At 38.1% G+C, this 23,709-nt stretch overlaps 1 protein-coding gene across 1 annotated transcript in view; it reads right to left on the bottom strand.

The window, feature by feature from the left end:
• Positions 1–23,709, bottom strand: part of LOC149289367 (cGMP-specific 3',5'-cyclic phosphodiesterase-like) — a 54,639-nt gene that overhangs the window by 28,817 nt on the left and 2,113 nt on the right. Inside the window, exons 2-3 of the mRNA XM_089490756.1 lie at positions 9,027–9,600; positions 4,117–4,206 (exon numbers count right to left, since the gene is read on the bottom strand). Of these exons, the coding sequence (XP_089346882.1) occupies positions 4,117–4,206; positions 9,027–9,600 (664 nt within the window). The remainder of the gene's footprint in view (positions 1–4,116; positions 4,207–9,026; positions 9,601–23,709) is intronic.

Consider the following 23,709-nt stretch of genomic DNA (forward strand, 5'->3'; position numbering starts at 1 on the left):
AACTCCTGATCCAGTTCACTGTTGACCTCCTGCTGGCTGATTTCAGGTACTGCAATCAGAATTGCAGCGCTAAAAAGTTATATTTGATCGGTTGTAGTGGGGATCAAATGAGAACAAAGAAAAACAGGTTCTCACTCTTAAATAGAAACAAAAATATTTTTAAAAATAGTAAAAAATTTAAAAATATATGGAAATATATGAAAAATATGTATGGACACCAGTTATATCCCCACAACATCATCATCAAGAGATTTCTAGAAAAATTCATAAATATATAAAAATAAGAAACTGAAGAAAACCTAAGAAATATAAAACAATGTAAAAAAAGATGCCCTTCCCACTAGAATCTAAAATAAACAGCTTTTGCTACCCAAACTAAAAAAATAGCTTAGTATGTAAGGGAGCATTTTGACTCTCTAAAATATAAAAAACTGCATTTGCGGTATTATTGTACTAAACATAAATAGGAGTTTCTTTCAATGGCAGCACCTAACCTAAGCAAATTGGGGGAAAAAACCCCACTAATTGTGAATTACTCATTCTAAATACTCTATACATATATAAAACTGTATTAAATAAACACCCTATCTGTCCTAAAAAATACAGAGTTTGTGCATGGTCCAAAAAAGGGGAATCATGATTGAACAAACATAGTAAAAATGGAATTAAGCACTAGGGCATGAAAAACACTGGTTAAGAGTTACGGTAAATAATACTGATGCTCATCCTAAGAACAGGCTGTCCCCGGTGGCATAAAAATAATGGTTTCATACATATGTATTGTTCATTTATATCTGTAAACAACACCATTACATAATGGTAAATGTGGGAAACATGACAGGTTCACTTTAAAGAGATATGTTTATAGGAAAAGCTAAAAAAATAACCATTAAAGAGTTTGATTAATGTTCCATTATCTGATTGTATATAATGTTTGGACAGAGACTCATTTACTGTGCTTCTCAATTTTAACACTGACCAGAGCTACCGGAAAAATGCTTTGGGAGAGTTTCCCGAATGTCCAACAGACCCTATGTGATGTCTACACATACCCTACACTACTGCACTGAACATGTAGACACTCAGTTCGGTGTATCCTCATCATGTACTTTACTGTTTTAGGACAAAATTAATTAAGGAAATGTAATATAGGGTCTGCAGCTACCCATTTTATTACATTCAGTTCAGCATATTTAGCATAATATATTGCATCACAAAACTGTTTCTGACAAATTCTAACTATAAGTGGAAAACCTCATACCAAAACCTGTTTGTTTTCTAAAAGTCAACCCAATGTCCCCGTTCATTAATGCTGATACAATTGATGAAGTCACAATGGAAAGTGGCAAAAAATGACTTACTTTTTAAGTCATAAAACATATATATTTTTGGGTTTCCCATATACCCCTAGTATTCCTCTCTGCTTCTGCTACATTCATAACGACAGTCCGATAGCATAATTTCTGTATTACAGTTTCTCTGTATTGGATAAATGTGTAGTGACTTGCAAAGTGTGGCCATTTTTCATCAAAAGAAAGGGACTGCAGGATAATTCACTTAGGAAGTCATCTCTTTTCTGAAGTAGATCAATAGAAGGTTTCCTCGTCTCGTATTTTCTATTCTTAGACCATAAGGCGTAGCATTGGCAAAAAGAATCAGGATTACTAAAATTTGATTTTAAACCATGTAATTGTCTATTTTAGTAAATGTGTGATGGAAACAACATAGTTTTCTTTGCTTTAGGTACAGATGACAAACACAGAGCATAGCAACAGATGCAGTCCAAAAGATAATTGTAAATTATTATGGCATAATTCACATTTGGACACTGACTCAACACATGCAGTTAAACTTCCAGGTATTTATACATTTTTCAAGTGTAAATCTTTGTCGATTTTTGCTTTAACTATAAAAACAGAACACCAAAACTGATCCTATACTACCCAGTGCATTATGGGTCACTGAAGTTAGGACCACAGGTGGAGAAAGTGATACCACCATAGGAGGAAACAAAAATAAGAGGTTAAATAAAAAACAAAATTTATATATATATAATTTGTAATAAATGCAGGGAGACCTTATCACTAGGCAGTGCACCCTTAATAAAGGAGGTAAAAGATTTTTTGAATCCTAATGGGATAAAGTAGACGGGTGCTGTGGTATAAACATCATGTCTATCATCCACCTCCTGCCCAAGGATGAGACTAAGCCACCACTATAGAACCCTAGCCTATGTTGGGTGGAAGGTGGATAGAAGACTAGCCATCAATCCCTCTTTTAAACTGATTACCCTTCTTAGCTAATGTGGGTTAGGTGATAGGTGCAGAGGGGTCGCTGGTGCATTTACCTAGAAAAATATACAGAATTACATTAGCGGTAACCAGGGAAGCAAACACAATCAGCAGGTAGACCATGTACCAGCATTACCGTGCTGACATCTGAAAGGCAGACGTATTAAGAATCATGTACAACAACAGATTCTGGTAAAGTCGGGGCAAGAAATAGAGGAAGCAGCGTAAACATTCCACTAGTTGCTATGGTGACTGGACCGCTTTTCCCATTCTGCACTACAATTGCTCCTTATATATAACCGCCTAATGTTTTGCACAGAGACTTGGCGTCTTCTGGCAGATGCCGGATTTCCATATCCAGCTTACTGGAGCTTTCCACTGATGTGATGAGTCGCAGGTTAGTTCAGTACAGATCATGTTTCTGTTCACTTATATATTTAAAAATGTGTCACTTGCTTCATTTTGAGGATTAGCAGTCGACAGCAGTTGAGGGCAGATGGTAATTTAGTGGCTGATTCGTTGAATAAACGGCTGATTCCAGAAAAGTGTCAGTGTCAGCTGAGCTTCATGGTGACAGAGATGAAAAACGTCTGGTGAAATAAACCTTTTTGGCGAGACTTACGGATTTTTCAGATAATTTGTAAACTGTGATGTTTTTGGGCTGTTTTTTTTTTTTAATTGAATAATAATTTATACAGATACCATGTGGAGTCAATGTTAGGTAACCTGCTGTCCCTCAGCTTCTTACAGGCCACAGCTCCCATCACTCTCAGCCAGCTGCAGTGAAGAGTAATTCTAGCTACAGCTGAGGGGCTCTGGTCGTCTATCCGTTAGCGGAATACTTCTTGTTTGAAAAGTCTAGTCAGAGGAATTCTAAGAAACCTCACAATTAAACTAATACAGATTATAGTATTTCAGCATCAGAAAAACACCACTTCACATCTACAGTGGGGCGTTAATCCTTTGCCACAGACGCCCACCAATTTAACAGGAACCCCAAATAAAGCCCTAATCGATAATGTGTGATAATAAGAGTGAGTACGTGTTTCCATTTCAAGCCCCTGTTAAATCCTAAATGTAATTCATAGTTCAAAAGCAACTTGTTTGATGTAAAAGCCGATGATTGTATAGTCAATGGGCATAATAAAAATCCCTGCTAGCCAATTAAATTTATTTAATTGTCCTTAAAAATAACATCAGCCAAATGTCTGATGATGCGTCCCTTATATATATATATTTCTTTTTCATTTCACTATATAGAGTGAATAGTTCCTCTTGCTTTATCTATAATTTCCTGGAATTCTTCCCCTTTAATTTATTGATGTCACCATGACAACATCTTTGATTTGGGGTTGTATGCAGACATACGTTTACATTTCTTTAGTAACTTGTTTTCACAAGAAATCAAAAAGATATTAGAATTGCATATTTTTTATTATTGCCCAAAGTTTTACTTTTTGTATGACTACACTAGTTTAGATTCACGGAAAGATACTTTACAGAAGGACTACAATGGAATTTCCCAACATCTTGTATTAGTCTAAGCCTCATAGGGGATAAATGAGGCTCATGACAATGTACCAACATATCCTAATCACTAAACAGCAAAAAGAAAACCGAGAACGGTTGTGACAGGGTTAAGATGAGTTGAGCTTAGACTTAGCTAGTAATATTATATACGGTGTATCTATGTAGCACATTGATCAAATAATTTGGCACAAAACGCAGCCTAGGGGGTCCCTTCTCTGTTGTAAAAATGATTTGTCCATTTACCCTTTGAACCAGGGAGTCAAATATATTTAGACGTAAAATCCACACGGCTTACCTCTTCCCTGTGATTCTTAATTGGCATACAAAGGATACTCTGTGTTTTGTAGCCAGTAATTTGGTCGACTTCCGCATTGAATCTGGAGTCCTGAAATGAAAACAACATTGTCTAATTAAATAAATGATTTAGAGATGATTTATTGGCATTAACAATCCAAGGAGACATTCCATCAATAACACGGCTTGAGCACTAAAACAAAGTGCTCCATACATACGTCCAAGTCAATCATTAGGTGGCAGTAATACTTAAATTACACTCAAACCAAGCATAAACACTCTGTTTTCTTGAACATATAGACCATAATGGCTGTGTGTAGAAATTGGTCAGGATCACTAATGTAGCAAAGGTCCAGGGGTGGGCAACACCAGCACCTCCAAACCCATCTCCTCATGCCAGGCATACTATACCGCTGGGAGAGCAATCTGCGCTCCCTCAGTCCCAGCACGTCAACTGAGTCAGAGTTCCGGGATATGACATCATGACACGGCGTTCAGATGTAGGCAGTGTGTGAGGCCTCTGAGAGTGCAGAAGAGTCAACTTCCCTCCAGAGCCTACAATGGTAGGTATGTGCGTGTGTAAGTATGTTCCTGTGTGTTTGCATGTATATTAATATGTTAATGTATGTTACTGTGTGTTATTATTATTATTTGGTGTCATTATGTGTAGATATGTTAGTATAGTTACTGCGTGTGCAGAAGGAGCTTGGAGGCCCCCACTGAATGTCTCGCAGGGTCAAGTTAAACCTAAAGCAGAGAAATCCTGAGACATTTGGAATCCTATTGTTTTCTTTTTGAGATCCAAATTCTGCTGCTAAATAAATATTTCTGACATAAATCCTATGTATGGTAAGAACCTCACATCAAAAAATAAAATTAGGCTATAGTGTCCCTTGAACTCATCAATGTGGCACTATGGTTAGTGTGGTGACATAAGTATTGTTGTCAATGTTTTTGCCAGTTGAACTCTTCCTGTATTACATGTCTTTTGATATGTTAACAAGGGCACACCTACAGTGATTCAATATGCCTGTGGAATGAAAAATCTTAGTTCAGTTTCTCTCTGCCCACCATCCTGCATAGATGGGGTAATCGGTGGTGTGCTGGGTTATGTTGGACCTTTAGGTTGCAGGTTAGTCTTGGAAAGTGTTGCATTGTATGTTGGGATGTCACTCATTTATTGTATGTTACTGTGTTTTTGTCTCTTATTAAATATCTGTTAAATGTAGACGAACCTTTGTGTTATATTTTTATATTTGGTTTAAACACCACAGTTAGTATGTTTTATAAGGGTACTATGTGGCGTTAAATGTCTGATAGCAGACTATAAAAAAACTTGACAAATGTAATATGGACTCGTTGCTTATCTTAACCTTGTTTCCTGTCTGAAAGCAACAACCAGCAGTCATGGGATGACCATACAAGTCTGTATTTTCAAACATTTTTCTGTCTAGTAGCATCAGTAAATTATTCTTCGGCAAGAGAGGGTGCTAGGCGCAGCTGCCGGTGGGGTGCAGTTTTGAGTTGGGCCCAAGTCAATTTCAGTAAATTTCCCAGTGATAATCCTCATATTTTTATCATCACCTCTATGGAAGGCTTGGGCCAAGTTGGCCCTTATAACTATTGTCATGGACTGTGAAGTATTCTCACACTTTCAGTAATGCATACAATATAATAAGCAGGAACACTGCAATTACACTTTGCTATTATATTCAAAGCGATCAGCAAACAGCCTGTCGCAGAAGGAACGCTTTTTCTAGGAAATATTAGCTAAAATAAGCTAACTATCAAAGTACGAAATAGAAGACATTCTGTGTTATTGAATTTATTTAGTATATATATTTTTAATAAACAATGTTATTCAATGTGGTGGAATCTGTAACATTAGTAAGCATAGGCTGAGTAGATGCACACCATTAGATCAATTATTTAATGTTAACATAACCTATAGGGTTTTTTGATAAAATCTATAAAATCAAAGAAGAATCCTCGCAGTATACAGTACATGGAAAGCCAAATAGACTATATTGATAGATTTATAGATATATTCATTTTCTAGTAAAAGACGGCTTAGAGCTCAAGCGTGAAAAGGGCGGTTAGGGTTAAAAATGAATGATATTTTGAAAAAAGAAGGAGAGGAGGGCAGAGTAAAGTCTGGAATAGAGGACAGGAAGTAGTAGAGACGGAAAGAGTAAAAACAATATTTGAAAAGCGTAACTTATAATTGCTGGGTAAATAAATAAAATACAGTTTGCTAAGCAAAAAGTACATTCAGCTAGAAAAGCTACACTTCACAGCAACGAAGACAAGATGCAAAAGTACCTTCTGGAAATAGTAAATCAGTGCTAGCCTTTTGCATGAATAAAATATCACACAATGTTATCAGCACAAACGACAACTTCGCAAAATGATACTGTATTATCTCGTGGTAATGATTTTGAGATTACAAAAGCAATAATGCTTTACAGCTTTCTTCAAGCTGCTTGTATAAAGACTGGAAGAATCACGGTGTACTCTTGAAGTACATTCAACACAAGGCATTTAGGTTTGTGCAGTTTGTGAAAGGAGAGTAACATGCCAATAGTGGAATGCAATTTCCTGTTATACGTACAAGCCACCACAGTGGGACCATATAGATAGCATTCCCAAACTCATACTTGATGACTTGATCCTATTAAGTTTAAAAAAAAAAGCGCCTTATAATAGCATCCTTGAAATAATTATTCCAAAGGGTGTTCAATGAATGGGTGAGTGATTTATGTTTGATTAAGCATGGCCCTCATCACGGAAATGTAACACCTAAACAAGGTTTACACATTAGTCATTTAAAATGAGACAAAAACCTGACTGGCATAGAATATAGCCACCCTCCACCCCACCTAGACCAGTGTTTTGCTGGTGCTCCCATGGTAGCCATTCCAGTCCAGACAGTCACATTACAGGAACATGCCTTGGAAAGGAACAGGCCTGTGGCATCATCGATGGACACCAAAACATTACTTTGACCACATGTGCCACCACAGAAAGTAATCCACTGAGAATCAAAAGTTGGTAATGTCAAGAAGTTATTGAGGAAACTATATATGTGTCTGGAATATCTTGTGTTCTAACACAGCAGGGGCTGTAATCCGTTGAAACATGCTGCTGATAATCACACTGAAATCAGCTTGATTCAAATCCTGATGGGCCAATTAGCAGTGGTTCATCTGAATTACTTATGTGTTAATTAGCAGATGTGTGAGTTGCACACATGCAGGGTACTTCTTGGCTATTTCTAACCAGTCAAATTACCCTCAGAGGAAATACATCTCTTTAAATAATTACACATTAAAATTATGATGTAATACAAGGTATGGATTAATTGATTGATTAAAACTGTACATCACTGTATTTTAGTAATGGTAGAAGACAAGTAACTGTATTTTGATGATATCAAAGTTATTAGAAACTGCCATTTGGATTTTTGACACATTAACTAGTCTTGGTATTTAAAATATTGGCCTATGGTTTAATTTGATGACACGCTTTGGGCAAATTTTTAAAAAAAGTAAGGGTCCATCCTGTCAAGGCCTACTAATGTATCTATGGAGCAACAGATAAATAGAGGGTTTTGAGAGTTGACTAAGGGTTGGCGAGAGGGATTCGCAGAAGCACAGAAAGAGTCAGAGCGAGACAAAAACACACCGACGTGTATCATAAATTTTACACACAGAGCAAGAAACACAGCAAGGAGAGACGCCTTTAAGAACACATATTCGAAAGACAAATGGATCGGGATAATAATATAACAGATATCGTAAATGGCGGTGGTCTGTAGTATACCCATTTTTTTGATTACAGTTTACACAAATTATTTTTTAAAAAAAAAAGCAGAATGTGCCTTTCCTATAGACATCACTGGTAAAAGAACATGGCCCAGATGCAATCACACAGAAGAGAATAACCTAATAAAATATCCAAGGGAAATATATATATACTTTTAGGGTTATGTAGATTGTAATGCAGCTCAAGGATTTTCCAAATGTGTATATATATATATATATATATATATATATATATATATATACCGTATTGGCTCGGATATAGGCCGCCCCCGTATATAGGCCGCACCCTAAAAGTTTGGTGCTTTTTTAAAGAAAACCTTTTTTTCTTTAAAAAAGCACCAAAAAAACATGCTGCCACTCTGTCTCTCCCCCCCCCGAGATATGCTGCCACTGTCCTCCCCCCCGAGATATGCTGCCACTGTCCTCCTCCCCCCTCGAGATATGCTGCCACTGTCCTCCTCCCCCCTCGAGATATGCTGCCACTGTCCTCCTCCTCCTCCCACCCCGAGATATGCTGCCACTCTGCCCCCCCCCCCCGACTTACTAGAGGAGACTCCCGGGTGTCTTGCGGGGCCGGCGGAGGACATCTACGCAATACGCGTACACAACTTCCGGTGCCGGCACTCAGCTGATGTGCCGGCACCGGAAGTTGTATGTCCCCCGCCGGCCCCGCAAGACACCCGGGAGTCTCCTCTGGTAAGTCTTGGGGGCAGAGGTAAAACGCATCGTGCGGACAGTCACCGGCTGCGGCGATGCGGGTAAACAACCTCCGCAGCCGGTGACCATCCGCACGAGGCGCTTAGACAACCTCCCGTGCCGGCACCCCCCCCCCGTGGAAAGTGCTGGCAGGGGAGGCTGTCTAAGCGTATCGGGGAGTAGGATGCAGGTCCCCTGCACCGCTGCGGGGGATCTGTATCCTAACCCTGCCCGGCGCCCGGGACTGCATGTCCCGGGCGTCGGGCGCTAGACCCCGAATATAGGCCGCACCCCCACTTTAAGTCTTTAAAAAGTGCGGCCTATATTCGAGCCAATACGGTATATACACAATATGTAAAATATAACCTAAAATAACACATTATTTTCATACCTTGTATGCATCTTTTATATTCAAAGGTTGGCCAGTCTCTGCCACGTGTCCAACAATCCCTTTACTCCATTCCAAACGGATGCAGTTGTTTGAAGCTTCTTCCAAGGTTGTGCCTTCAGCCACATCAAACAATCTACTGACCAGAAACTTTTCATTAGAACTATCCTCACAGACTAAAAATAGTGAATATCGATCCGCCTCTATGAGTTCGTGAATGTGCAAGAAAATTTTGTGACACAGGGCTGTTACGTCTAGATGACTTGAAATATCTTTCACCAGTTCCAGAAGCCTTGAGCATTGGTCACCTGCGCTGATTAAGCGTGGGGGATTCAGAGGCATCTGTTCCTTCTTTTCAGAATCAGAAAGGAATGTCACTGATCCAACAGAGTCTTTGACAACAATGGGCCTTAGAGGCCGATCAAACTCGGAAGCAGAGATCTTTCTAACTGGTGTCCCTTGGGTGGTGTTTTCAGAGCTAAGGGTCTGCTGGTTAATCTCTGAGGTACCTTTTCCACCCTCTTTAGTCGATGGTATTGTGTGGACTCTTTCAGCAAACCATGCATTGACCATTTCTCTGAAACACAGGAAAAAAAACTGATATATTCACTGAAACTGAAATATTTCAAGATGAACATACTTACAGAAAAAATGTGACAATATGAACATTCCATTAAATATTAAAAAGGATCACTTCAAGATTTTCAGTTAACCATTAAAGAACACACAGAAATTATAATTTCTCAACAAAAAATGATCAATTATTATATGTCTAATTATAGCATAAGACTAGCTTACTTCGGTATATTGTTCCTAAAATGAATATTAAAGATATCGTAGCTTGGAATGTTCAGCTTGCTTGATCTGGAGTTGCAATCATTATGTAATAGACCAAAAGGGCATATTGGAACAATGGCCATCAAATCTGCCTCCATGTTCTCTGAAACCAGTGTCAATTAGCCTTTTAAACTTAAACTTGGAACACAGGAGTGATGGTTGCTGATAAAGGGCCTCTGTACGCCTATGAAGAGATCCCATTAAAGACCAGCCGGTTCCAGCTACAATAGCCATTTACAACATTTACAATGACCACCATATTTCTGCACATTTTAATGCACAGAATGTGCTTTTCTTTCAAACACAATGAAATCTAAGTGACCCAAAACATATATATATTATATATATATATATATACAGTAAAGTATTGTTTTAGGCAGGTGTGCTGTAAAATAGACATGTTAATAGTTTAAATTATTAATATTAATCTGTTAATTAAATTTAGATTTTTCTTCCCTTTGCATTTTTATTATGTCTGTTTATTGAAAGCATTCTTAATTTACAGCATGTTTTCACACCTGCCTAAACCTTTTGCACAGCACTGTATATATAGAAGAAGCGCTGTATGGACAATATTAAATGTACTTCACTTTATACACATCTATTAAATTAGAGAAAATAATACAGCATATATCTACATAATATAGGGCCTACATAGCAGATGGAACATAACTGGGTACAAGGGTCATTTAAAGAGTACATACTTTATGTATATGAAATCAATGTGCTAATTAGAATTCTATAGGCAACCAATCAGATATAAGGAACATACATTCCATCTTCCTTTGGGTGAGTACCGGCATACGTTGTTAATAAGTAAATAAAGGTAGTGCTTCACTTTAACCCCTTGATGACAATTGCCGGTCCGGGCACGTAATGGAAAAACATGTCGTTAACGACAAATGACGTGCCAGGACCGTCATTTGTTAAAACGGGTAAAAAACATAAATCGATACGTGATCGATTTTTTTACCCAAACGGCGTTGCTGTAATGCCTCGACCTCGAGGCATTCAGCAACGCCATGATCGGAATCAGGGGCTGTAACAGGGGCCATGTCTGGCCCCTCCCCGGGGCGTCAACATCCGCCATACAATGTATGGCGGCGGCCGCCCGTTTTAAAAGCGTTTAGGAGGCGATCAACGATCACCTCCTAAACTTAAATGGTGTCGCTGGAATGCCTCAATCAGGAGGTATCCAGCGACACCAAACACTTACCTCTTGATGGACTGTGACCGCTCCGGAGAGAGCGGTCACAGCCGCAGCTGCCGGTGATCTTCGCCATCAGCAAGATGGCGGCGGCCCGGGAAAAAAAATAATAAAGACGAAAAAGTTCGCTAGACGGTCTCCTGACCCTCTAGAGAACACTGGCTCCACTTGCAGGTTGAATACAGGTACTGCATTCAACCATGCAAGTCAATGGAGCCCAGGTTTCTAATCACAGTGTGATTAGAAAAAAAAAATTAAAAATAAAATAAAATTAATAATCATTAGAAAAAAAATAGTAAAAAACCAGTAAAATGTAAAAATAATTTCCCTCTGATGTCACTATCAGGGGAACCTTCAAGTTGAAAAAAAATCTTAAAAATGTTTTAAAAAAGGCAAAAAAATATTAAAATATATATATAAAAAATATATTTTTATGAGCAAGTCCTAAAATTAGCACATTAGCTTAAAACAATTCTCGCATGGAAAGAGTTAAAATACTGGCATATTAAATGCCCATGGGGTGTCTACTTTAAAAAAAATGTATGATTTGATGGGGTAAATTGAATTGGCCGGATTCAACAATGTCCCAATTAACACGGGGGGAAGGATGGCCACACACGTACCAAATGTGGCCTTTTAGTTCCCCCCAAAAATGACAAACCCATGCATGTGGGGTATCACTGTACTCAGGAGATGTTGCTGAACACATATTGGGGTGTCGTGTGACAGCGGCATATACCAGGAGCTGTAAATTCATACATAAAGTAGGTGTGTGTGGGAAAAATACACACACAAAAATACTACTGCAAACTTTGAAAAAAATGCTGGTGGTAAAATGTGTGCATGCAAAGAGTTAAAATACCAGCATTTAAAATACCCTGTGGTGTCTAGTTTTCAAAAATATATGGTTTTGTTGGCACACTGAAATGGCCCGGCTCAAAGATGTACCAAATAGGGCATGGGCAGTGGATCCCCAAATGCCAAAGTTCAACATTGAAAAATGTGCATGCTCCAAATGTGGCCCTTTTTCCCCCAAACAGCCAGGCAAAATCATTCATGTGGGGTATCACTGCGCTCAGGAGATGTTGCTGAACACATATTGGGGTGTTTTGTGATAGTGACATATACCAGAACTTTTTAATTCATACCTGAAGTAAAATGTGTGTGACAAAACAAATGCAAAAAAATGACTACCACAAAGTTTGACAAAGACTGGTGGTAGATATGGTGCATGGAAAGAGTTAAAATACTAGCATTTGAAATACCCTGGGGTGTCTAGTTTTCAAAAATATATGGCTTTATTGGGCATACTGAAATGGCCCGGCTCAAAGATGTGCCAAATAGGGCATGGGCAGTGGATCCCCAAATGCCAAAGTTCAAGATTGAAAATGCGCATGCCCCAAATGTGGCCCTTTTGCCCCCAAACACCCAGGCAAAATCATTCTTGTGAGGTATCGCTGTACTCAGGAGATGTCGCTAAACACATATTGGGGTGTTTTATGATAGTGACATATACCAGGACCTGTTTATTCATACCTAAAGTAAAATGTGTGTGAAAAAACAAATGCAAAAAAAATGACTACCATAAAGTTTGACAAAGGCTGATGGTAGAATTAGTGCTTGGAAAGGGTTAAAATACTAGCACTTGGAATACCCTGGGCTGTCTAGTTTTCAAAAATATATGACTTGATGGGGTAAATTGCATTGGCCGGCTTCAAAGATACCCGAAATGGCACATGGGGGGAAGAATTACCAGATTTGGAAAAAAAGGCTTTGAAATAGCAAAACGCTACCTGTACTTTTTGCCCCATAATGTGTAGAAAAAAGCAAAAAAACATTGGGTATTTCTAAACTCAGGACAAATAGTAGAATCTATTTAGCAGGTTTTTTATTACCTTTTATAGATGAGTAAAAGATTTTTCAACTAAAAGTTAGAAACAGTCATTTTTTTCTAAATTTTTCACCATATTTTATACTTTTTTTAATAGTAAATAATATGATACAATCAAAACAATGTCATCTAAAGAAAGCCCTTCTTGTCCTGAAAAAAACAATATCTAATGTGTGTGGGTTCAGTAAACGGGAAAGAAGAAAATTACAACTAAACACGAGCAGCGCAGAAATGTTAAAACGGCCATTGTCACGAAGGGTACAAAAAGTAAAATCAGCCTTTGTCACGAAGGGGTTAAATACACGTTGTGTTTTGCATACATGCTCAGGACCCCATTGTGCATGTTAATGTGGGGTATGTCTGTATAGTTCTGCAAGTTTGTCATATACATAAATAAGAATGTGTATTATGGCAACATTCTAAAAAATGTTTTGCCTTCTACATAGTCACTTTGGGAGATGATTAGGCAAACAGCTGCAGTGCATCAGACACACAGCATACAGTTTAGTTTTAGACCACCCAGCTGAGCTGGCACTAGCCAGTGTTAGAGGTGTATAACTTTCATCGACATTTGCATCATGTGTTTTCTTAACTGCCCTTCAAATGAAGATACAAAGGGCAAAAAAGCTCTAGTGAGAAAGTCTTCTAAACTGAATGATTACCAAACAGAGATCTGTACCCGTGTCTATCCCATAATAAATTTGGTTCTAAAGGATTGGATACAAATTATATTTCACTGACATTAAATAACTGAGCAGTATTTCTGCCCTATATATAAAATTAGCCTTAACCATCCCTCCCATACACTAAGATGCATGGGCTACATGTTGATGACTTCTAATGCGGTATTAGAAATACCACTACTTGTACTTCTGAAAACCCAAATTCTCCAAAATAAGAATTACTGTATTTCAGTAAAATTCTGCCAGATTCTTAATTTTCCTAGGAATGCTTTTAATATGAAGGAAGTCAAGTAATGCTTGGTTATAGTAATAGAAATGGATTCTTAAAGATTCCTGTGTTGGTTTTAACTCCTTAAGAACCAGGGCTTTTTCATGCTATAGGACTAGAGCAATTTTCTTGTTTTTGCTATGTCTGTTACTTCCCTCTTTCTCATACCTCCTTGACTTCATGTTTTTTGTTTTCTGGGCAAGTTGGGCTTTTTTAAAAACCATATTCGTTCTTGTAAAACATTATTTTATTAATACAATTTAAAAAATTGAATAAAAAATACATTTATTCCCAGTTTTACATGCATTTAAAGTATCCACAGCTAGTATAAATATGAAAAAGCAAACATATATTGGTTAAGTTGTCCTGATTTGAACACTACCCTGTATCGTATATTATTTCAATATTTTTTTTTAAATCAACCCCATACGTTTAGGATTTTTTTTTTCTTTTTTTTAAACCTGGGTCTTAGGACCCATGGAGTCATTATTTCTTGATGTTTTCTGTCTTTGTTCAACTCATGATCATAATGCATGGAAATGCAGGGGAGTGGTCACCTCGCGATCACTGTGATCTAGGTGACATGGGACCAATTTTGCCGGTAACATACCAGGTACGTCATTGGTCCTCTAGGGAAATTTTTTCTTAACGTACCTGGTACATCACTGGTACATTACTGTTTTGTGAAGCATTAAGTATACAGAGGCAGTATTTTTTTGTGCTTAGCATTAGCATACTAGAATACTTTGTGTAAAAGCACCTTCAAATATATATATATATATATATATATATATATGCGCCTGACAAGAGGAGAATATTAATATTTGCAGGGTCTAATTGACAACTTGTCCCAAAATGTCTATACTGACCATGATTTTACATCTCACTCTTGTACTTCAACTGTTGCAGAATGGCAATCCTTTTTTTCTCCTTGAAGTGATATAAATGCTGAGTAACAGGACATCCCATACTTCCTTAAACTTTGGACATTATCTGAAGAGGTATTTATCTTTTTGTTTTATGTTCCCAGAAGGAATATCCTTCTAATTAGCTACTATGCTTGCCAAATGTGCAATGTATGCACGTGACAAATTTGCAGATCAAGCTCCTTTATCCAAAACCAAAAAGTTAATCTAAATATTGCCTATTATAGTATAGAGAAAAAAATTCAACTGAAACTACCCGCAATAGGAACCTTATCTTAATTATTAATGCATAACTGTGTCCATATACTGTTTGCATTAAGAAATGTTTTATAAATAGATCAGAGTACAATAGATATGTACAATTAATACAAATATGGTATAACTAGGGTTGCCGCCTAGCTGTTATATTTATGTTCCCAATATTAAATCTATGCAAATAGTGTTATTTTTCTAATCTAAAATGTTTATCAGATACGTTTTGCCACCTCCTCCTTGCCAGTGCAGATGAGTGCTATACTCACGGCTAGCCAGCTCCAGCGCAGACCTGCGTGAAAGTTCCAGGGGGTCTAGTAAGAACCTCAAGAGCATGTTCAGAAAGAGCTCCTCAGGTATTTTTTTTGTTTTATGTCAGTCCAATACTTTCCTTATGCATAGGGCATCTCAGTCACTCAAATCTGTGGCACATGATGAACCAACTGCTGGGCAACCTAACCCTACTGCAAAGGCTGCTATGAGAAATCAGCTTCCTAAAGGATTGACATGTAAAAAAAATTACATGACTGCTCAGTTTGCATGATCGTTGAAGCTCCCCATGTTCTTCTGTGAGCATCTCTATAAAACACTTGGCTCTTCCTCTTAAAACTTGATAGCACCTGAGCTTAATTAGCTGGTAAATCCATCATGAGGTGCCATTTATTAGGATATGACCACCTCTCAATGACAACACAGAATACTCAATGATCCTGCCTACCAGGAGATGGGAAGCAGCTGGTGGTAAAGTAATTTTTAAGCAACATTGAAAAAAAATCTTTCCTGGCCTTTTTTTTTATAGATTATATATATATATATATTAGTATATTTTTATTATCAAAGGGATGTCCCAGACAACCTCCTGAAAAAAGAATGCATGTTAAAGTACTCTGTAAGTATGTTATGTGTTCATTAATCCTGAAATAAATAAGGAACGTGGTCAGACACTACACTGACTTTCTGCTTCAATCAGCCAGGGCAGGAAAATGCTCCAATAGAAAACAATGCAACTGTGAGTCTCCTGGAATACTGTTGAGTAGCGCTGGAGCTGACTGGTGGTGAATATTAAGTCACCAGAATCAGGAATCTGCACTCACTCCCCACAGGAACTCAGGTGCTTAGCTGTGCCGGGAAGGGCCAGCTCCCCAGTAAATCAAAATAGAAAAAGGCTCCAGGCACTCAAGGGTTCCATCAGACAGATTTATTGGAAGAGACGAACAACAACGTTTCGACCTCACAATGAGGTCGAAACGTTGTTGTTCGTCTCTTCCAATAAATCTGTCTGATGGAACCCTTGAGTGCCTGGAGACTTTTTCTATTTTGGTGGTGAATATTAGACTTGGACGCCAGCCGCGCCGCGTTCGTCTTCATGTTGGTCTTCGGGGCAAAAAACCTTTGTATACCACGAATATTCTCCTGTTTCCGTGTTCATTTTTGACGAATATTCATGTACATTCTTTGTGTTTGTTTTTCTCTTCGTTTTGTGCTAGTTTTCTAGCAGGGGTTAACGAGGTAACTGTTAGCAGCAGCTTTGGCGCCAGGATTTTAAAGATCTGTAGCAACTGGATTGGTTGCCGACAGGGGCCTTCTCTGGCATCAGCCAATAAAGGGCAGCTGCTTTTCATTGGCTGATGCCAGACAAGCCCCCTGGTGGCGACCAATAGTGTCGCTCTTAAGGACTTTTAACTCCTGATGACAAAGCCATTGGTCTCCCCAGGCCAAGTTGCTCCACGCTGTACCATTACCTGCCCTTTTTCAGGGGCACTTAAATCCATGTTCCTCCAAGGCCAAATTGCTCAGAGCAGTTTGTCTCAGACTCAGACAACCACTCTGAGCAACTTGGCTTGGGAGGAACAGGCATTTGATTCCTCTGACAAAGGGTAGGGCAAAGTACACCTGGGAGCAACTTGGCCTGGGGAGACCCATGGCTTCGACGCTGGGCTTTAAATTCGAAAGGTCCTTAAGAGAAATTCCATTGGTCGGTGGCAGGGGGCTTCTCTGGCATCAACCAATGAAAGGCTGCTTCCCTTCATTGGTTGATGCCAGAGGAGCTCCCTGCCGACAATCAATAGAGTTACTCTTATGGACCTTTAACTCCTGACGCAGAAACTTGACCTGGGGAGACTATTGGCTTCAGCTCCAGGAGTTAAAGGTCCATAAGAGCGACTCTATTGGTCGCTGGCAGGGGCATTCTCCGGCATCAACCAATGAAAGGAAGCTACTCTTCATTGGTTGATGCCAGAGCAGCTCCCTTGCAGCCATCAATAGAGCCGCTCTTATGGACCTTTAAATCCTGGTGCGATCCAACGGATTCTCTTTCCTGCTAGGCTACGAAGACTTAAGGTAGGCTAGAGGCAGTGACTTCTAAAAGGAAAGGGACCAGGGAGATTCGCTAGGAGATATTTACGAATATAAACACGAAGAAACAAAGATTCTTCGCGTTGTGCTTCTTCGTGTACGTTTACCCTCCGCCATATTAGTTTATTCGGTATTTGGTTTGAACAAAGAAAATGCAACATCTGTGTTCATTTTCATGTTTTCTCAAATACGAATGCACAAGTCTAGTGAGTATATCATGTAGCAGGAGATTTTGTCCAATCACATCTCCTGCCCACCAAGTAGCTTAGGGGAGGTGAAAGGGGCAAATGCATATAGAGGGATTCAGGGGAGGGCCACATGTAAATTTAAAGGGACCATAAGATTATATGATATTAGGTTGCACGTGATAGCTGAAGTATCCCTTTAAACCCTCCATGGGTCTAGCACATGTTCCAAAAAACTGATCATCATAGCTGAGACACACAACACAGGAAATAAGTGATCATTTGCTAAAGCTGCGATAATGAGTTGTTTGTGCTCTTCTGCTTTTTTTAGAATACATTCCCTGCGGTTACACATAGGAGAAGGTTATTTAAAGTTATTTGCATGTGGAAAAGTATTTAGACGGAGCAATAAATGTGTAGTCCCCAATAAGGAGACATTGTTTGAAATAAAAATTGCAGTTCTTTTTTTTTTTTTTTTTTTACGTAAATGGGCAGCTGTTGGGTGTGTAAAGTTCTTATAACAACATTTCGGTCTGAAATACTCAACAATCATTTGTTAAAATACGCAGTAGGGTCTTCGTGATAACAGGAAATCGAAACATGGGAAGCATTTCCTTTGGCAATCAAAATAAACAAAAGGCCTCTATTTTACTTTCACATTGAATCCACAAGGCAGCGTAGAGAAAAAAAAGAAATTTCTTAAACTGTTGTGAAACTGCGTCACTTCATGTCATTTGGCAGGAGAAAGATATGTAAAAAATATAACTTTATATATTAATATGAACAATAGCAAAGCTGCATAGCTGGTAATGTCATATAACTTTTCACATCATGTTAGCATTTAAAGTGGTGCTTACACCATGGATACATTTTAATTTATATTAATCATATATTTTGCTGTGGGTAGCCAATGCACAGTTTACATGCATATACTGTATATGTGTATACTGTTTGTGTATAATATATATATATATATATATATATATATATATGTATATATAGTATTAAAAGGATTGGTGCTGGGATTAGCAAAAAAAAGGTATTAATTTAATGAATAATGCATATTTTTATCCGACGAAAACTAATTATTTTTTCAGATAATCCTTACAGGCAAGTGGCAGAAAAAAGGGGACTCTCTAGGCTTTGTAGAGTGTTTAGATTGTCATGAAAAGCAGACGAAAATAATAGGTGTTAAAATGTACATAATCAAATCCTAATTGAGCACAAGCGAGACATCTGCAGCCAGAACTTCAAAGGTGCTAAAAACATGTGGCTGTATTTAAAAAACAAAAAACAACAAAACACAATTATCATTTCTAGTTTTTCTCTGAAATGTAAAAAAAAATAATAAAAATACACATAAAACAAACAAGCAGAGGCGCTTGCATGGATACCCCCCCCCCACACCAGTTCTGTATTCTTTCCCTTAATACATTTACAACCCTCTGTCTTCATTTTGTCTCTATGCCTTTCTATTCCCCTTGGATGTGAGGGCTGTGAGCAAAGTTGCTTCTAGGTTAGTCACCGATAATATAATTAAAACAGGACAGGAAAAAAAAACCCACATATTGATAAATGCTTAGTTCTTGTGTCGTTCTAGTTTTTTTTCCTCTGCTGTATATGTGTATCCTAGTACTGTATACATTAGCAACATATTGTGGAACAAAACAATACACACACCATATGTAAATAATTACACTTGTATAGTACTTCAAATAAAATGTGCTACAAATTAGTATCATGCAGATACATCACGTCTGGCGAATGTTGTTATCAAATTATAACCGCCTTATGCTTTTTTTTTGGGTTTTTTAGGTTTTTACAAATAGCACCGGATCGGTCTAAGAATGACTGCTCCCTCAATGGATTCCTAGCTGCTCAGTGCTAACATCATTGCTATATTGACCCCTTTTTAAATCCTGTTAATATTTTTTGTTCTATTTCTATTCGTTGAACCGCTAAGTAAAGTCAACTCCGTTTTTATTTGAAACATGGTGTTTATTTGCATGTCCTGGCCTAGAATCTTTCAAGTGCTTTGGGAACTCTACACACAACCACAACTTCCAACAACCAAAGAGAAACAAAAATATAAACAAATAATACAATGTGACAGCTAGTATTTACAGTAATTTACAGAATTTACAGTAATAACGGTATATAGCTCTAAATAACAGCAAGTAATTGCAGAGTATCTTGGCACTTAAATTAGGAAAGATGGGAAGACTAGATAGACCAAATGGTTCTGTTGTCAAATTCTATGTTTCTATAGTTTTAGGTTAACACGCGATGGAGGACACTCCCAAAGATTTAGTAAAACAGCATCTGCATTTATACATATAGAACCATACAGAAACAATCATGTTTCCCATTTAGATTAAATTCTATACCCTTAACTGACGTCAGTATACTTTTTCCTCTCTGGTAATTGTATACAAATTTGACTTCTTTTCCTCTCTTTGGGGCAAGGAGGTCTCACTATTGGACTGAAGAATGGTAGCAATTAGTACACTATTTATGAGCCCGAGAATTCTTGTTTGAATGTTTGAGGGCATGCCCTATACATAACGTTCAAGTACATTAAAGCAAACAAAAGCCAAATAAATTTATATTGTACAGAAATGATGATGACAGCTGTTTTATTAATTCTACTATCCTTTAGTCAACTATCTTCGTGGCCAGTTAAAGAAACAGTAAGACTAACTCGGTTTCATCTTCTATGAATATACATGCTAATCTAAAAAACATAAAAAATAAAAAAGACACAGCTTAACAGTTATGGCCGCAATGTGTCTATAAATTCAGTTTTATGTGGATTTTTCCCATGAAAGTAAAAAAAACCCCACAGTTTTGTATATACAATGTTTATGCGAGCACATTTACAGATAGTCATGGAGCGTGAATGGGGACACAGGACAGTCCATGCCTTGAAAAAAATATCAGTTATGTAATATATATATATATATACATATCAGCATGAAAATTAAATTCTAGGGTAGGTGGAAATATTCCCTATGTTAGTTTATTCATTATTTCATAGGTTACCGTTCAAAAGTATGGGGTCTCTTAGATGATTTAATGGAAAACAGGGGCATTTCTAGCTAATTGCAAAAGGGTATTCTAATGATCAATTAGCCTTTTAAACTTAAACTTGGATTAGCAAACACACCGTGCCATTGGAACACAGGAGCGATGGTTGCTGATGAAGGGCCTCTGTACGCCTATGAAGAGATTCCATTAAAAATCAGCCGCTTCCAGCTATAATGCTCATTTACAACATTTACAATGCTTCTGATCCAATTCAGGCTATTTTAATGCACAGAATTTGCTTTTCTTTCATACACAAGGAAATCTAAGTGACCCACAACGTTTGAATGGTAGTATATATATATATATATATATATATATATATATATATATTTATACACACAGATATATATAATATATATATTGCAAATTCTTTAGCGATACACTGTGATTAACTGTCATTATATAACAACATTCAGAAACGTCAGCTCAATGGCTTCCAGTCCATTCCTTAAGGACAATCGATGCAATACTTTCTACCGCAAAATACCATTTTGAGAGTCACATACGGGAGAAAAATGCAGTAAGATATTTCCATATGTCTTCCGAGGTACTATAGGACCATGGCACAGATGGTTTTTAGGGAAGCAGGTGGTTACTCACTCATTGTAGTCAATAATTAATCTGATCTTGTCTCAACAATGGCTCTTGACTACATCAGCCCTCATAATGCATGGTCCACAAGTGTGCAAAGCGACCCTTAACTGTTTTTACTGAAGATGGGTAAGTGAATAGGAGAAGGGTCAGTGTCATTTAGAGCACATTAACAGCCTCATAAGGTGTCACTTTAATAGATGTCTTGTATTGATCCTTCGGTGAAAATAATGCCCCAAAGTGGATGTAAATTTAAAAGAATTTATCAAGCGCAATTTTGTTTGCAGAAAACTGGTATTGCAGCAATTTTGTTACTGCCTATGTGTCATGTAGTTATAGACTAGCAAATTTTACCTTAATATCTGTGTTCACTTTATATATATAAAAAACTATGTACCATATATAAAAAGTGGATTACCCAACACTAATACCATACCAGGTAATGGTTATACTGTCGCTACTGTGATTATACCTAGAATAATGCCCCAGGAACCCTCTGTTGCAGGACGCTAATATTACGTTAATGTTTGGCATCGGCACCATACAGTCTTCTGCATGAAAATGCTTTAAGTTCGAAGGCATTTACCTTTCTATAAGAGATGGAAGCTCACAAGCAGGGTCCTCAATGCCTGTTATTTCTCTATGTCTATATTTTTTTTATATACTTCAACCACTCCATATTTAAATTGTACAGCACTGTGGAATACGTTACCGCATGATAATAAGGAATATTATGCAACGTATATATTAATGTATATATATATATATATAAATTTATATACAAATACACACACATTATATATATATATATATATATATATATATATATTGAGCAATACAAGCAACTATTTCATATCTGTATCTCTCCATATCTATGTATCTATATCATCAGAACTAGCAATTGGATGAAAATCCGCTATAGTCACAAATACAAGACTTGTAGATTAACAATACATACAGCACACGTCGTGCAGAATAACAGCTCGCAAAGCATTGGGTATCGCAAAACGTGCCAAGATCCTTTATGTTATATGGAAGCCTTTCTCGTATACCACAAAACAAAAGTTCTTTGCTACCATACACCAGCTTCCAGTTGTATTCATTCACAGCAGCCTCTTTGCTGTAGTTTGAACACTCTTGGAAAGTGGGTCACTTAGTTTCCTAGAGTTCCTCTCCTGGCTGTTACTTGGTAACACCAGATCCCAGCTCTCTTTCCTCTCCATATTAGGGCAGAATAATGGAGACTCAGATAACTAGCCCCAAGCCCGCGATCACAACAGCAGAAGTGAATGAACTAGCCGAGACCCATAAAAAAGGCTAGATGTGATTAGTGCGCTCCCTGTACAAACACACAGAGCCTCATGTCATTATCACACTCACAGCCATGTGAACAACAGGCAAACATCTCACTCTGTTCAGGGTGACAGTCTGCTGCCATTGCCTCACAATCACTCACTTGTTTTAACCCATTGTGGGTGCATCTGAACTAGTATAGCAAGCCTTTGACATGAGGAGTACAGGAGTAAAAGAGCTGTAAATAAGCGAGTATAAAGCAAAGGAGGAGCACTCTCTGTGTTATAACACGCGCAGCCCATACTGATGCCCTTGGACGTACTCACAGTTGCTGAGCACTTACTGTAGGGTGCACTGCGCATGCGCCTTGCCGCTGCTCGGATAGTCGGTAAGAGTCTTGGTAGCCCCCCAGATGTCAGCCCGGGGCCCGGAGCTCTCCCCCACCTCGAGGGCAGCAGGCACAGGCAATCCAGCAGCACTCACTGAGGCTTCACTGCAAACTTTTCCCTGCCACATAATCCCAAATCAGGAGGAGGAAAAAAAAAAAGAAGAAGAAAGAAAACAGAACCCTCAAAATAAGGGAGGGGGTGGGAGTGGATACGTGCATAAAAGTATATGTATGTATATAGAAAAAGACAGCTCTTAAGTGAGGCTTCCCACAACTTCCTAAACGCATCTGTGCGATTACCCTTCGGATCCACCCCGGCTGACGGAAGTAAAGCAAACAGCACTGAGATGTCAGGGCAGGGTGCTGAGAACGGTCACTTCTACTCCCATCCCAGACCCTATAGATCCTGCACTGCATGCGCGGCAATATGTGTAATCTATAGGCACCCGCTCATATAGATCCAGCCATAAACAAGCACGTCTTAAATATCCTATCCCAGAGATCGAACCATGGAACTTGCTCAATGAATGTACCATGATTAGCCCAACATCTATACAGGGGTAACCTATAGATATCCATCGAACTATAGATAGCATTTTATCTGTGGACCTCCAGATTATCTTCACTCAATATGACAATTACATGCATGACACTTAACCATGTATTCAGAGCATCACCATATAGCATTAGTATATAATTAACTATATAAAGATTGTACCCTAA

This window comes from Sceloporus occidentalis, unplaced genomic scaffold, assembly GCF_023333645.1.
Source record: "Sceloporus occidentalis isolate IW3139 unplaced genomic scaffold, rSceOcc1.0.p SCAF_46, whole genome shotgun sequence".
Lineage (NCBI taxonomy): Eukaryota > Metazoa > Chordata > Lepidosauria > Squamata > Phrynosomatidae > Sceloporus > Sceloporus occidentalis.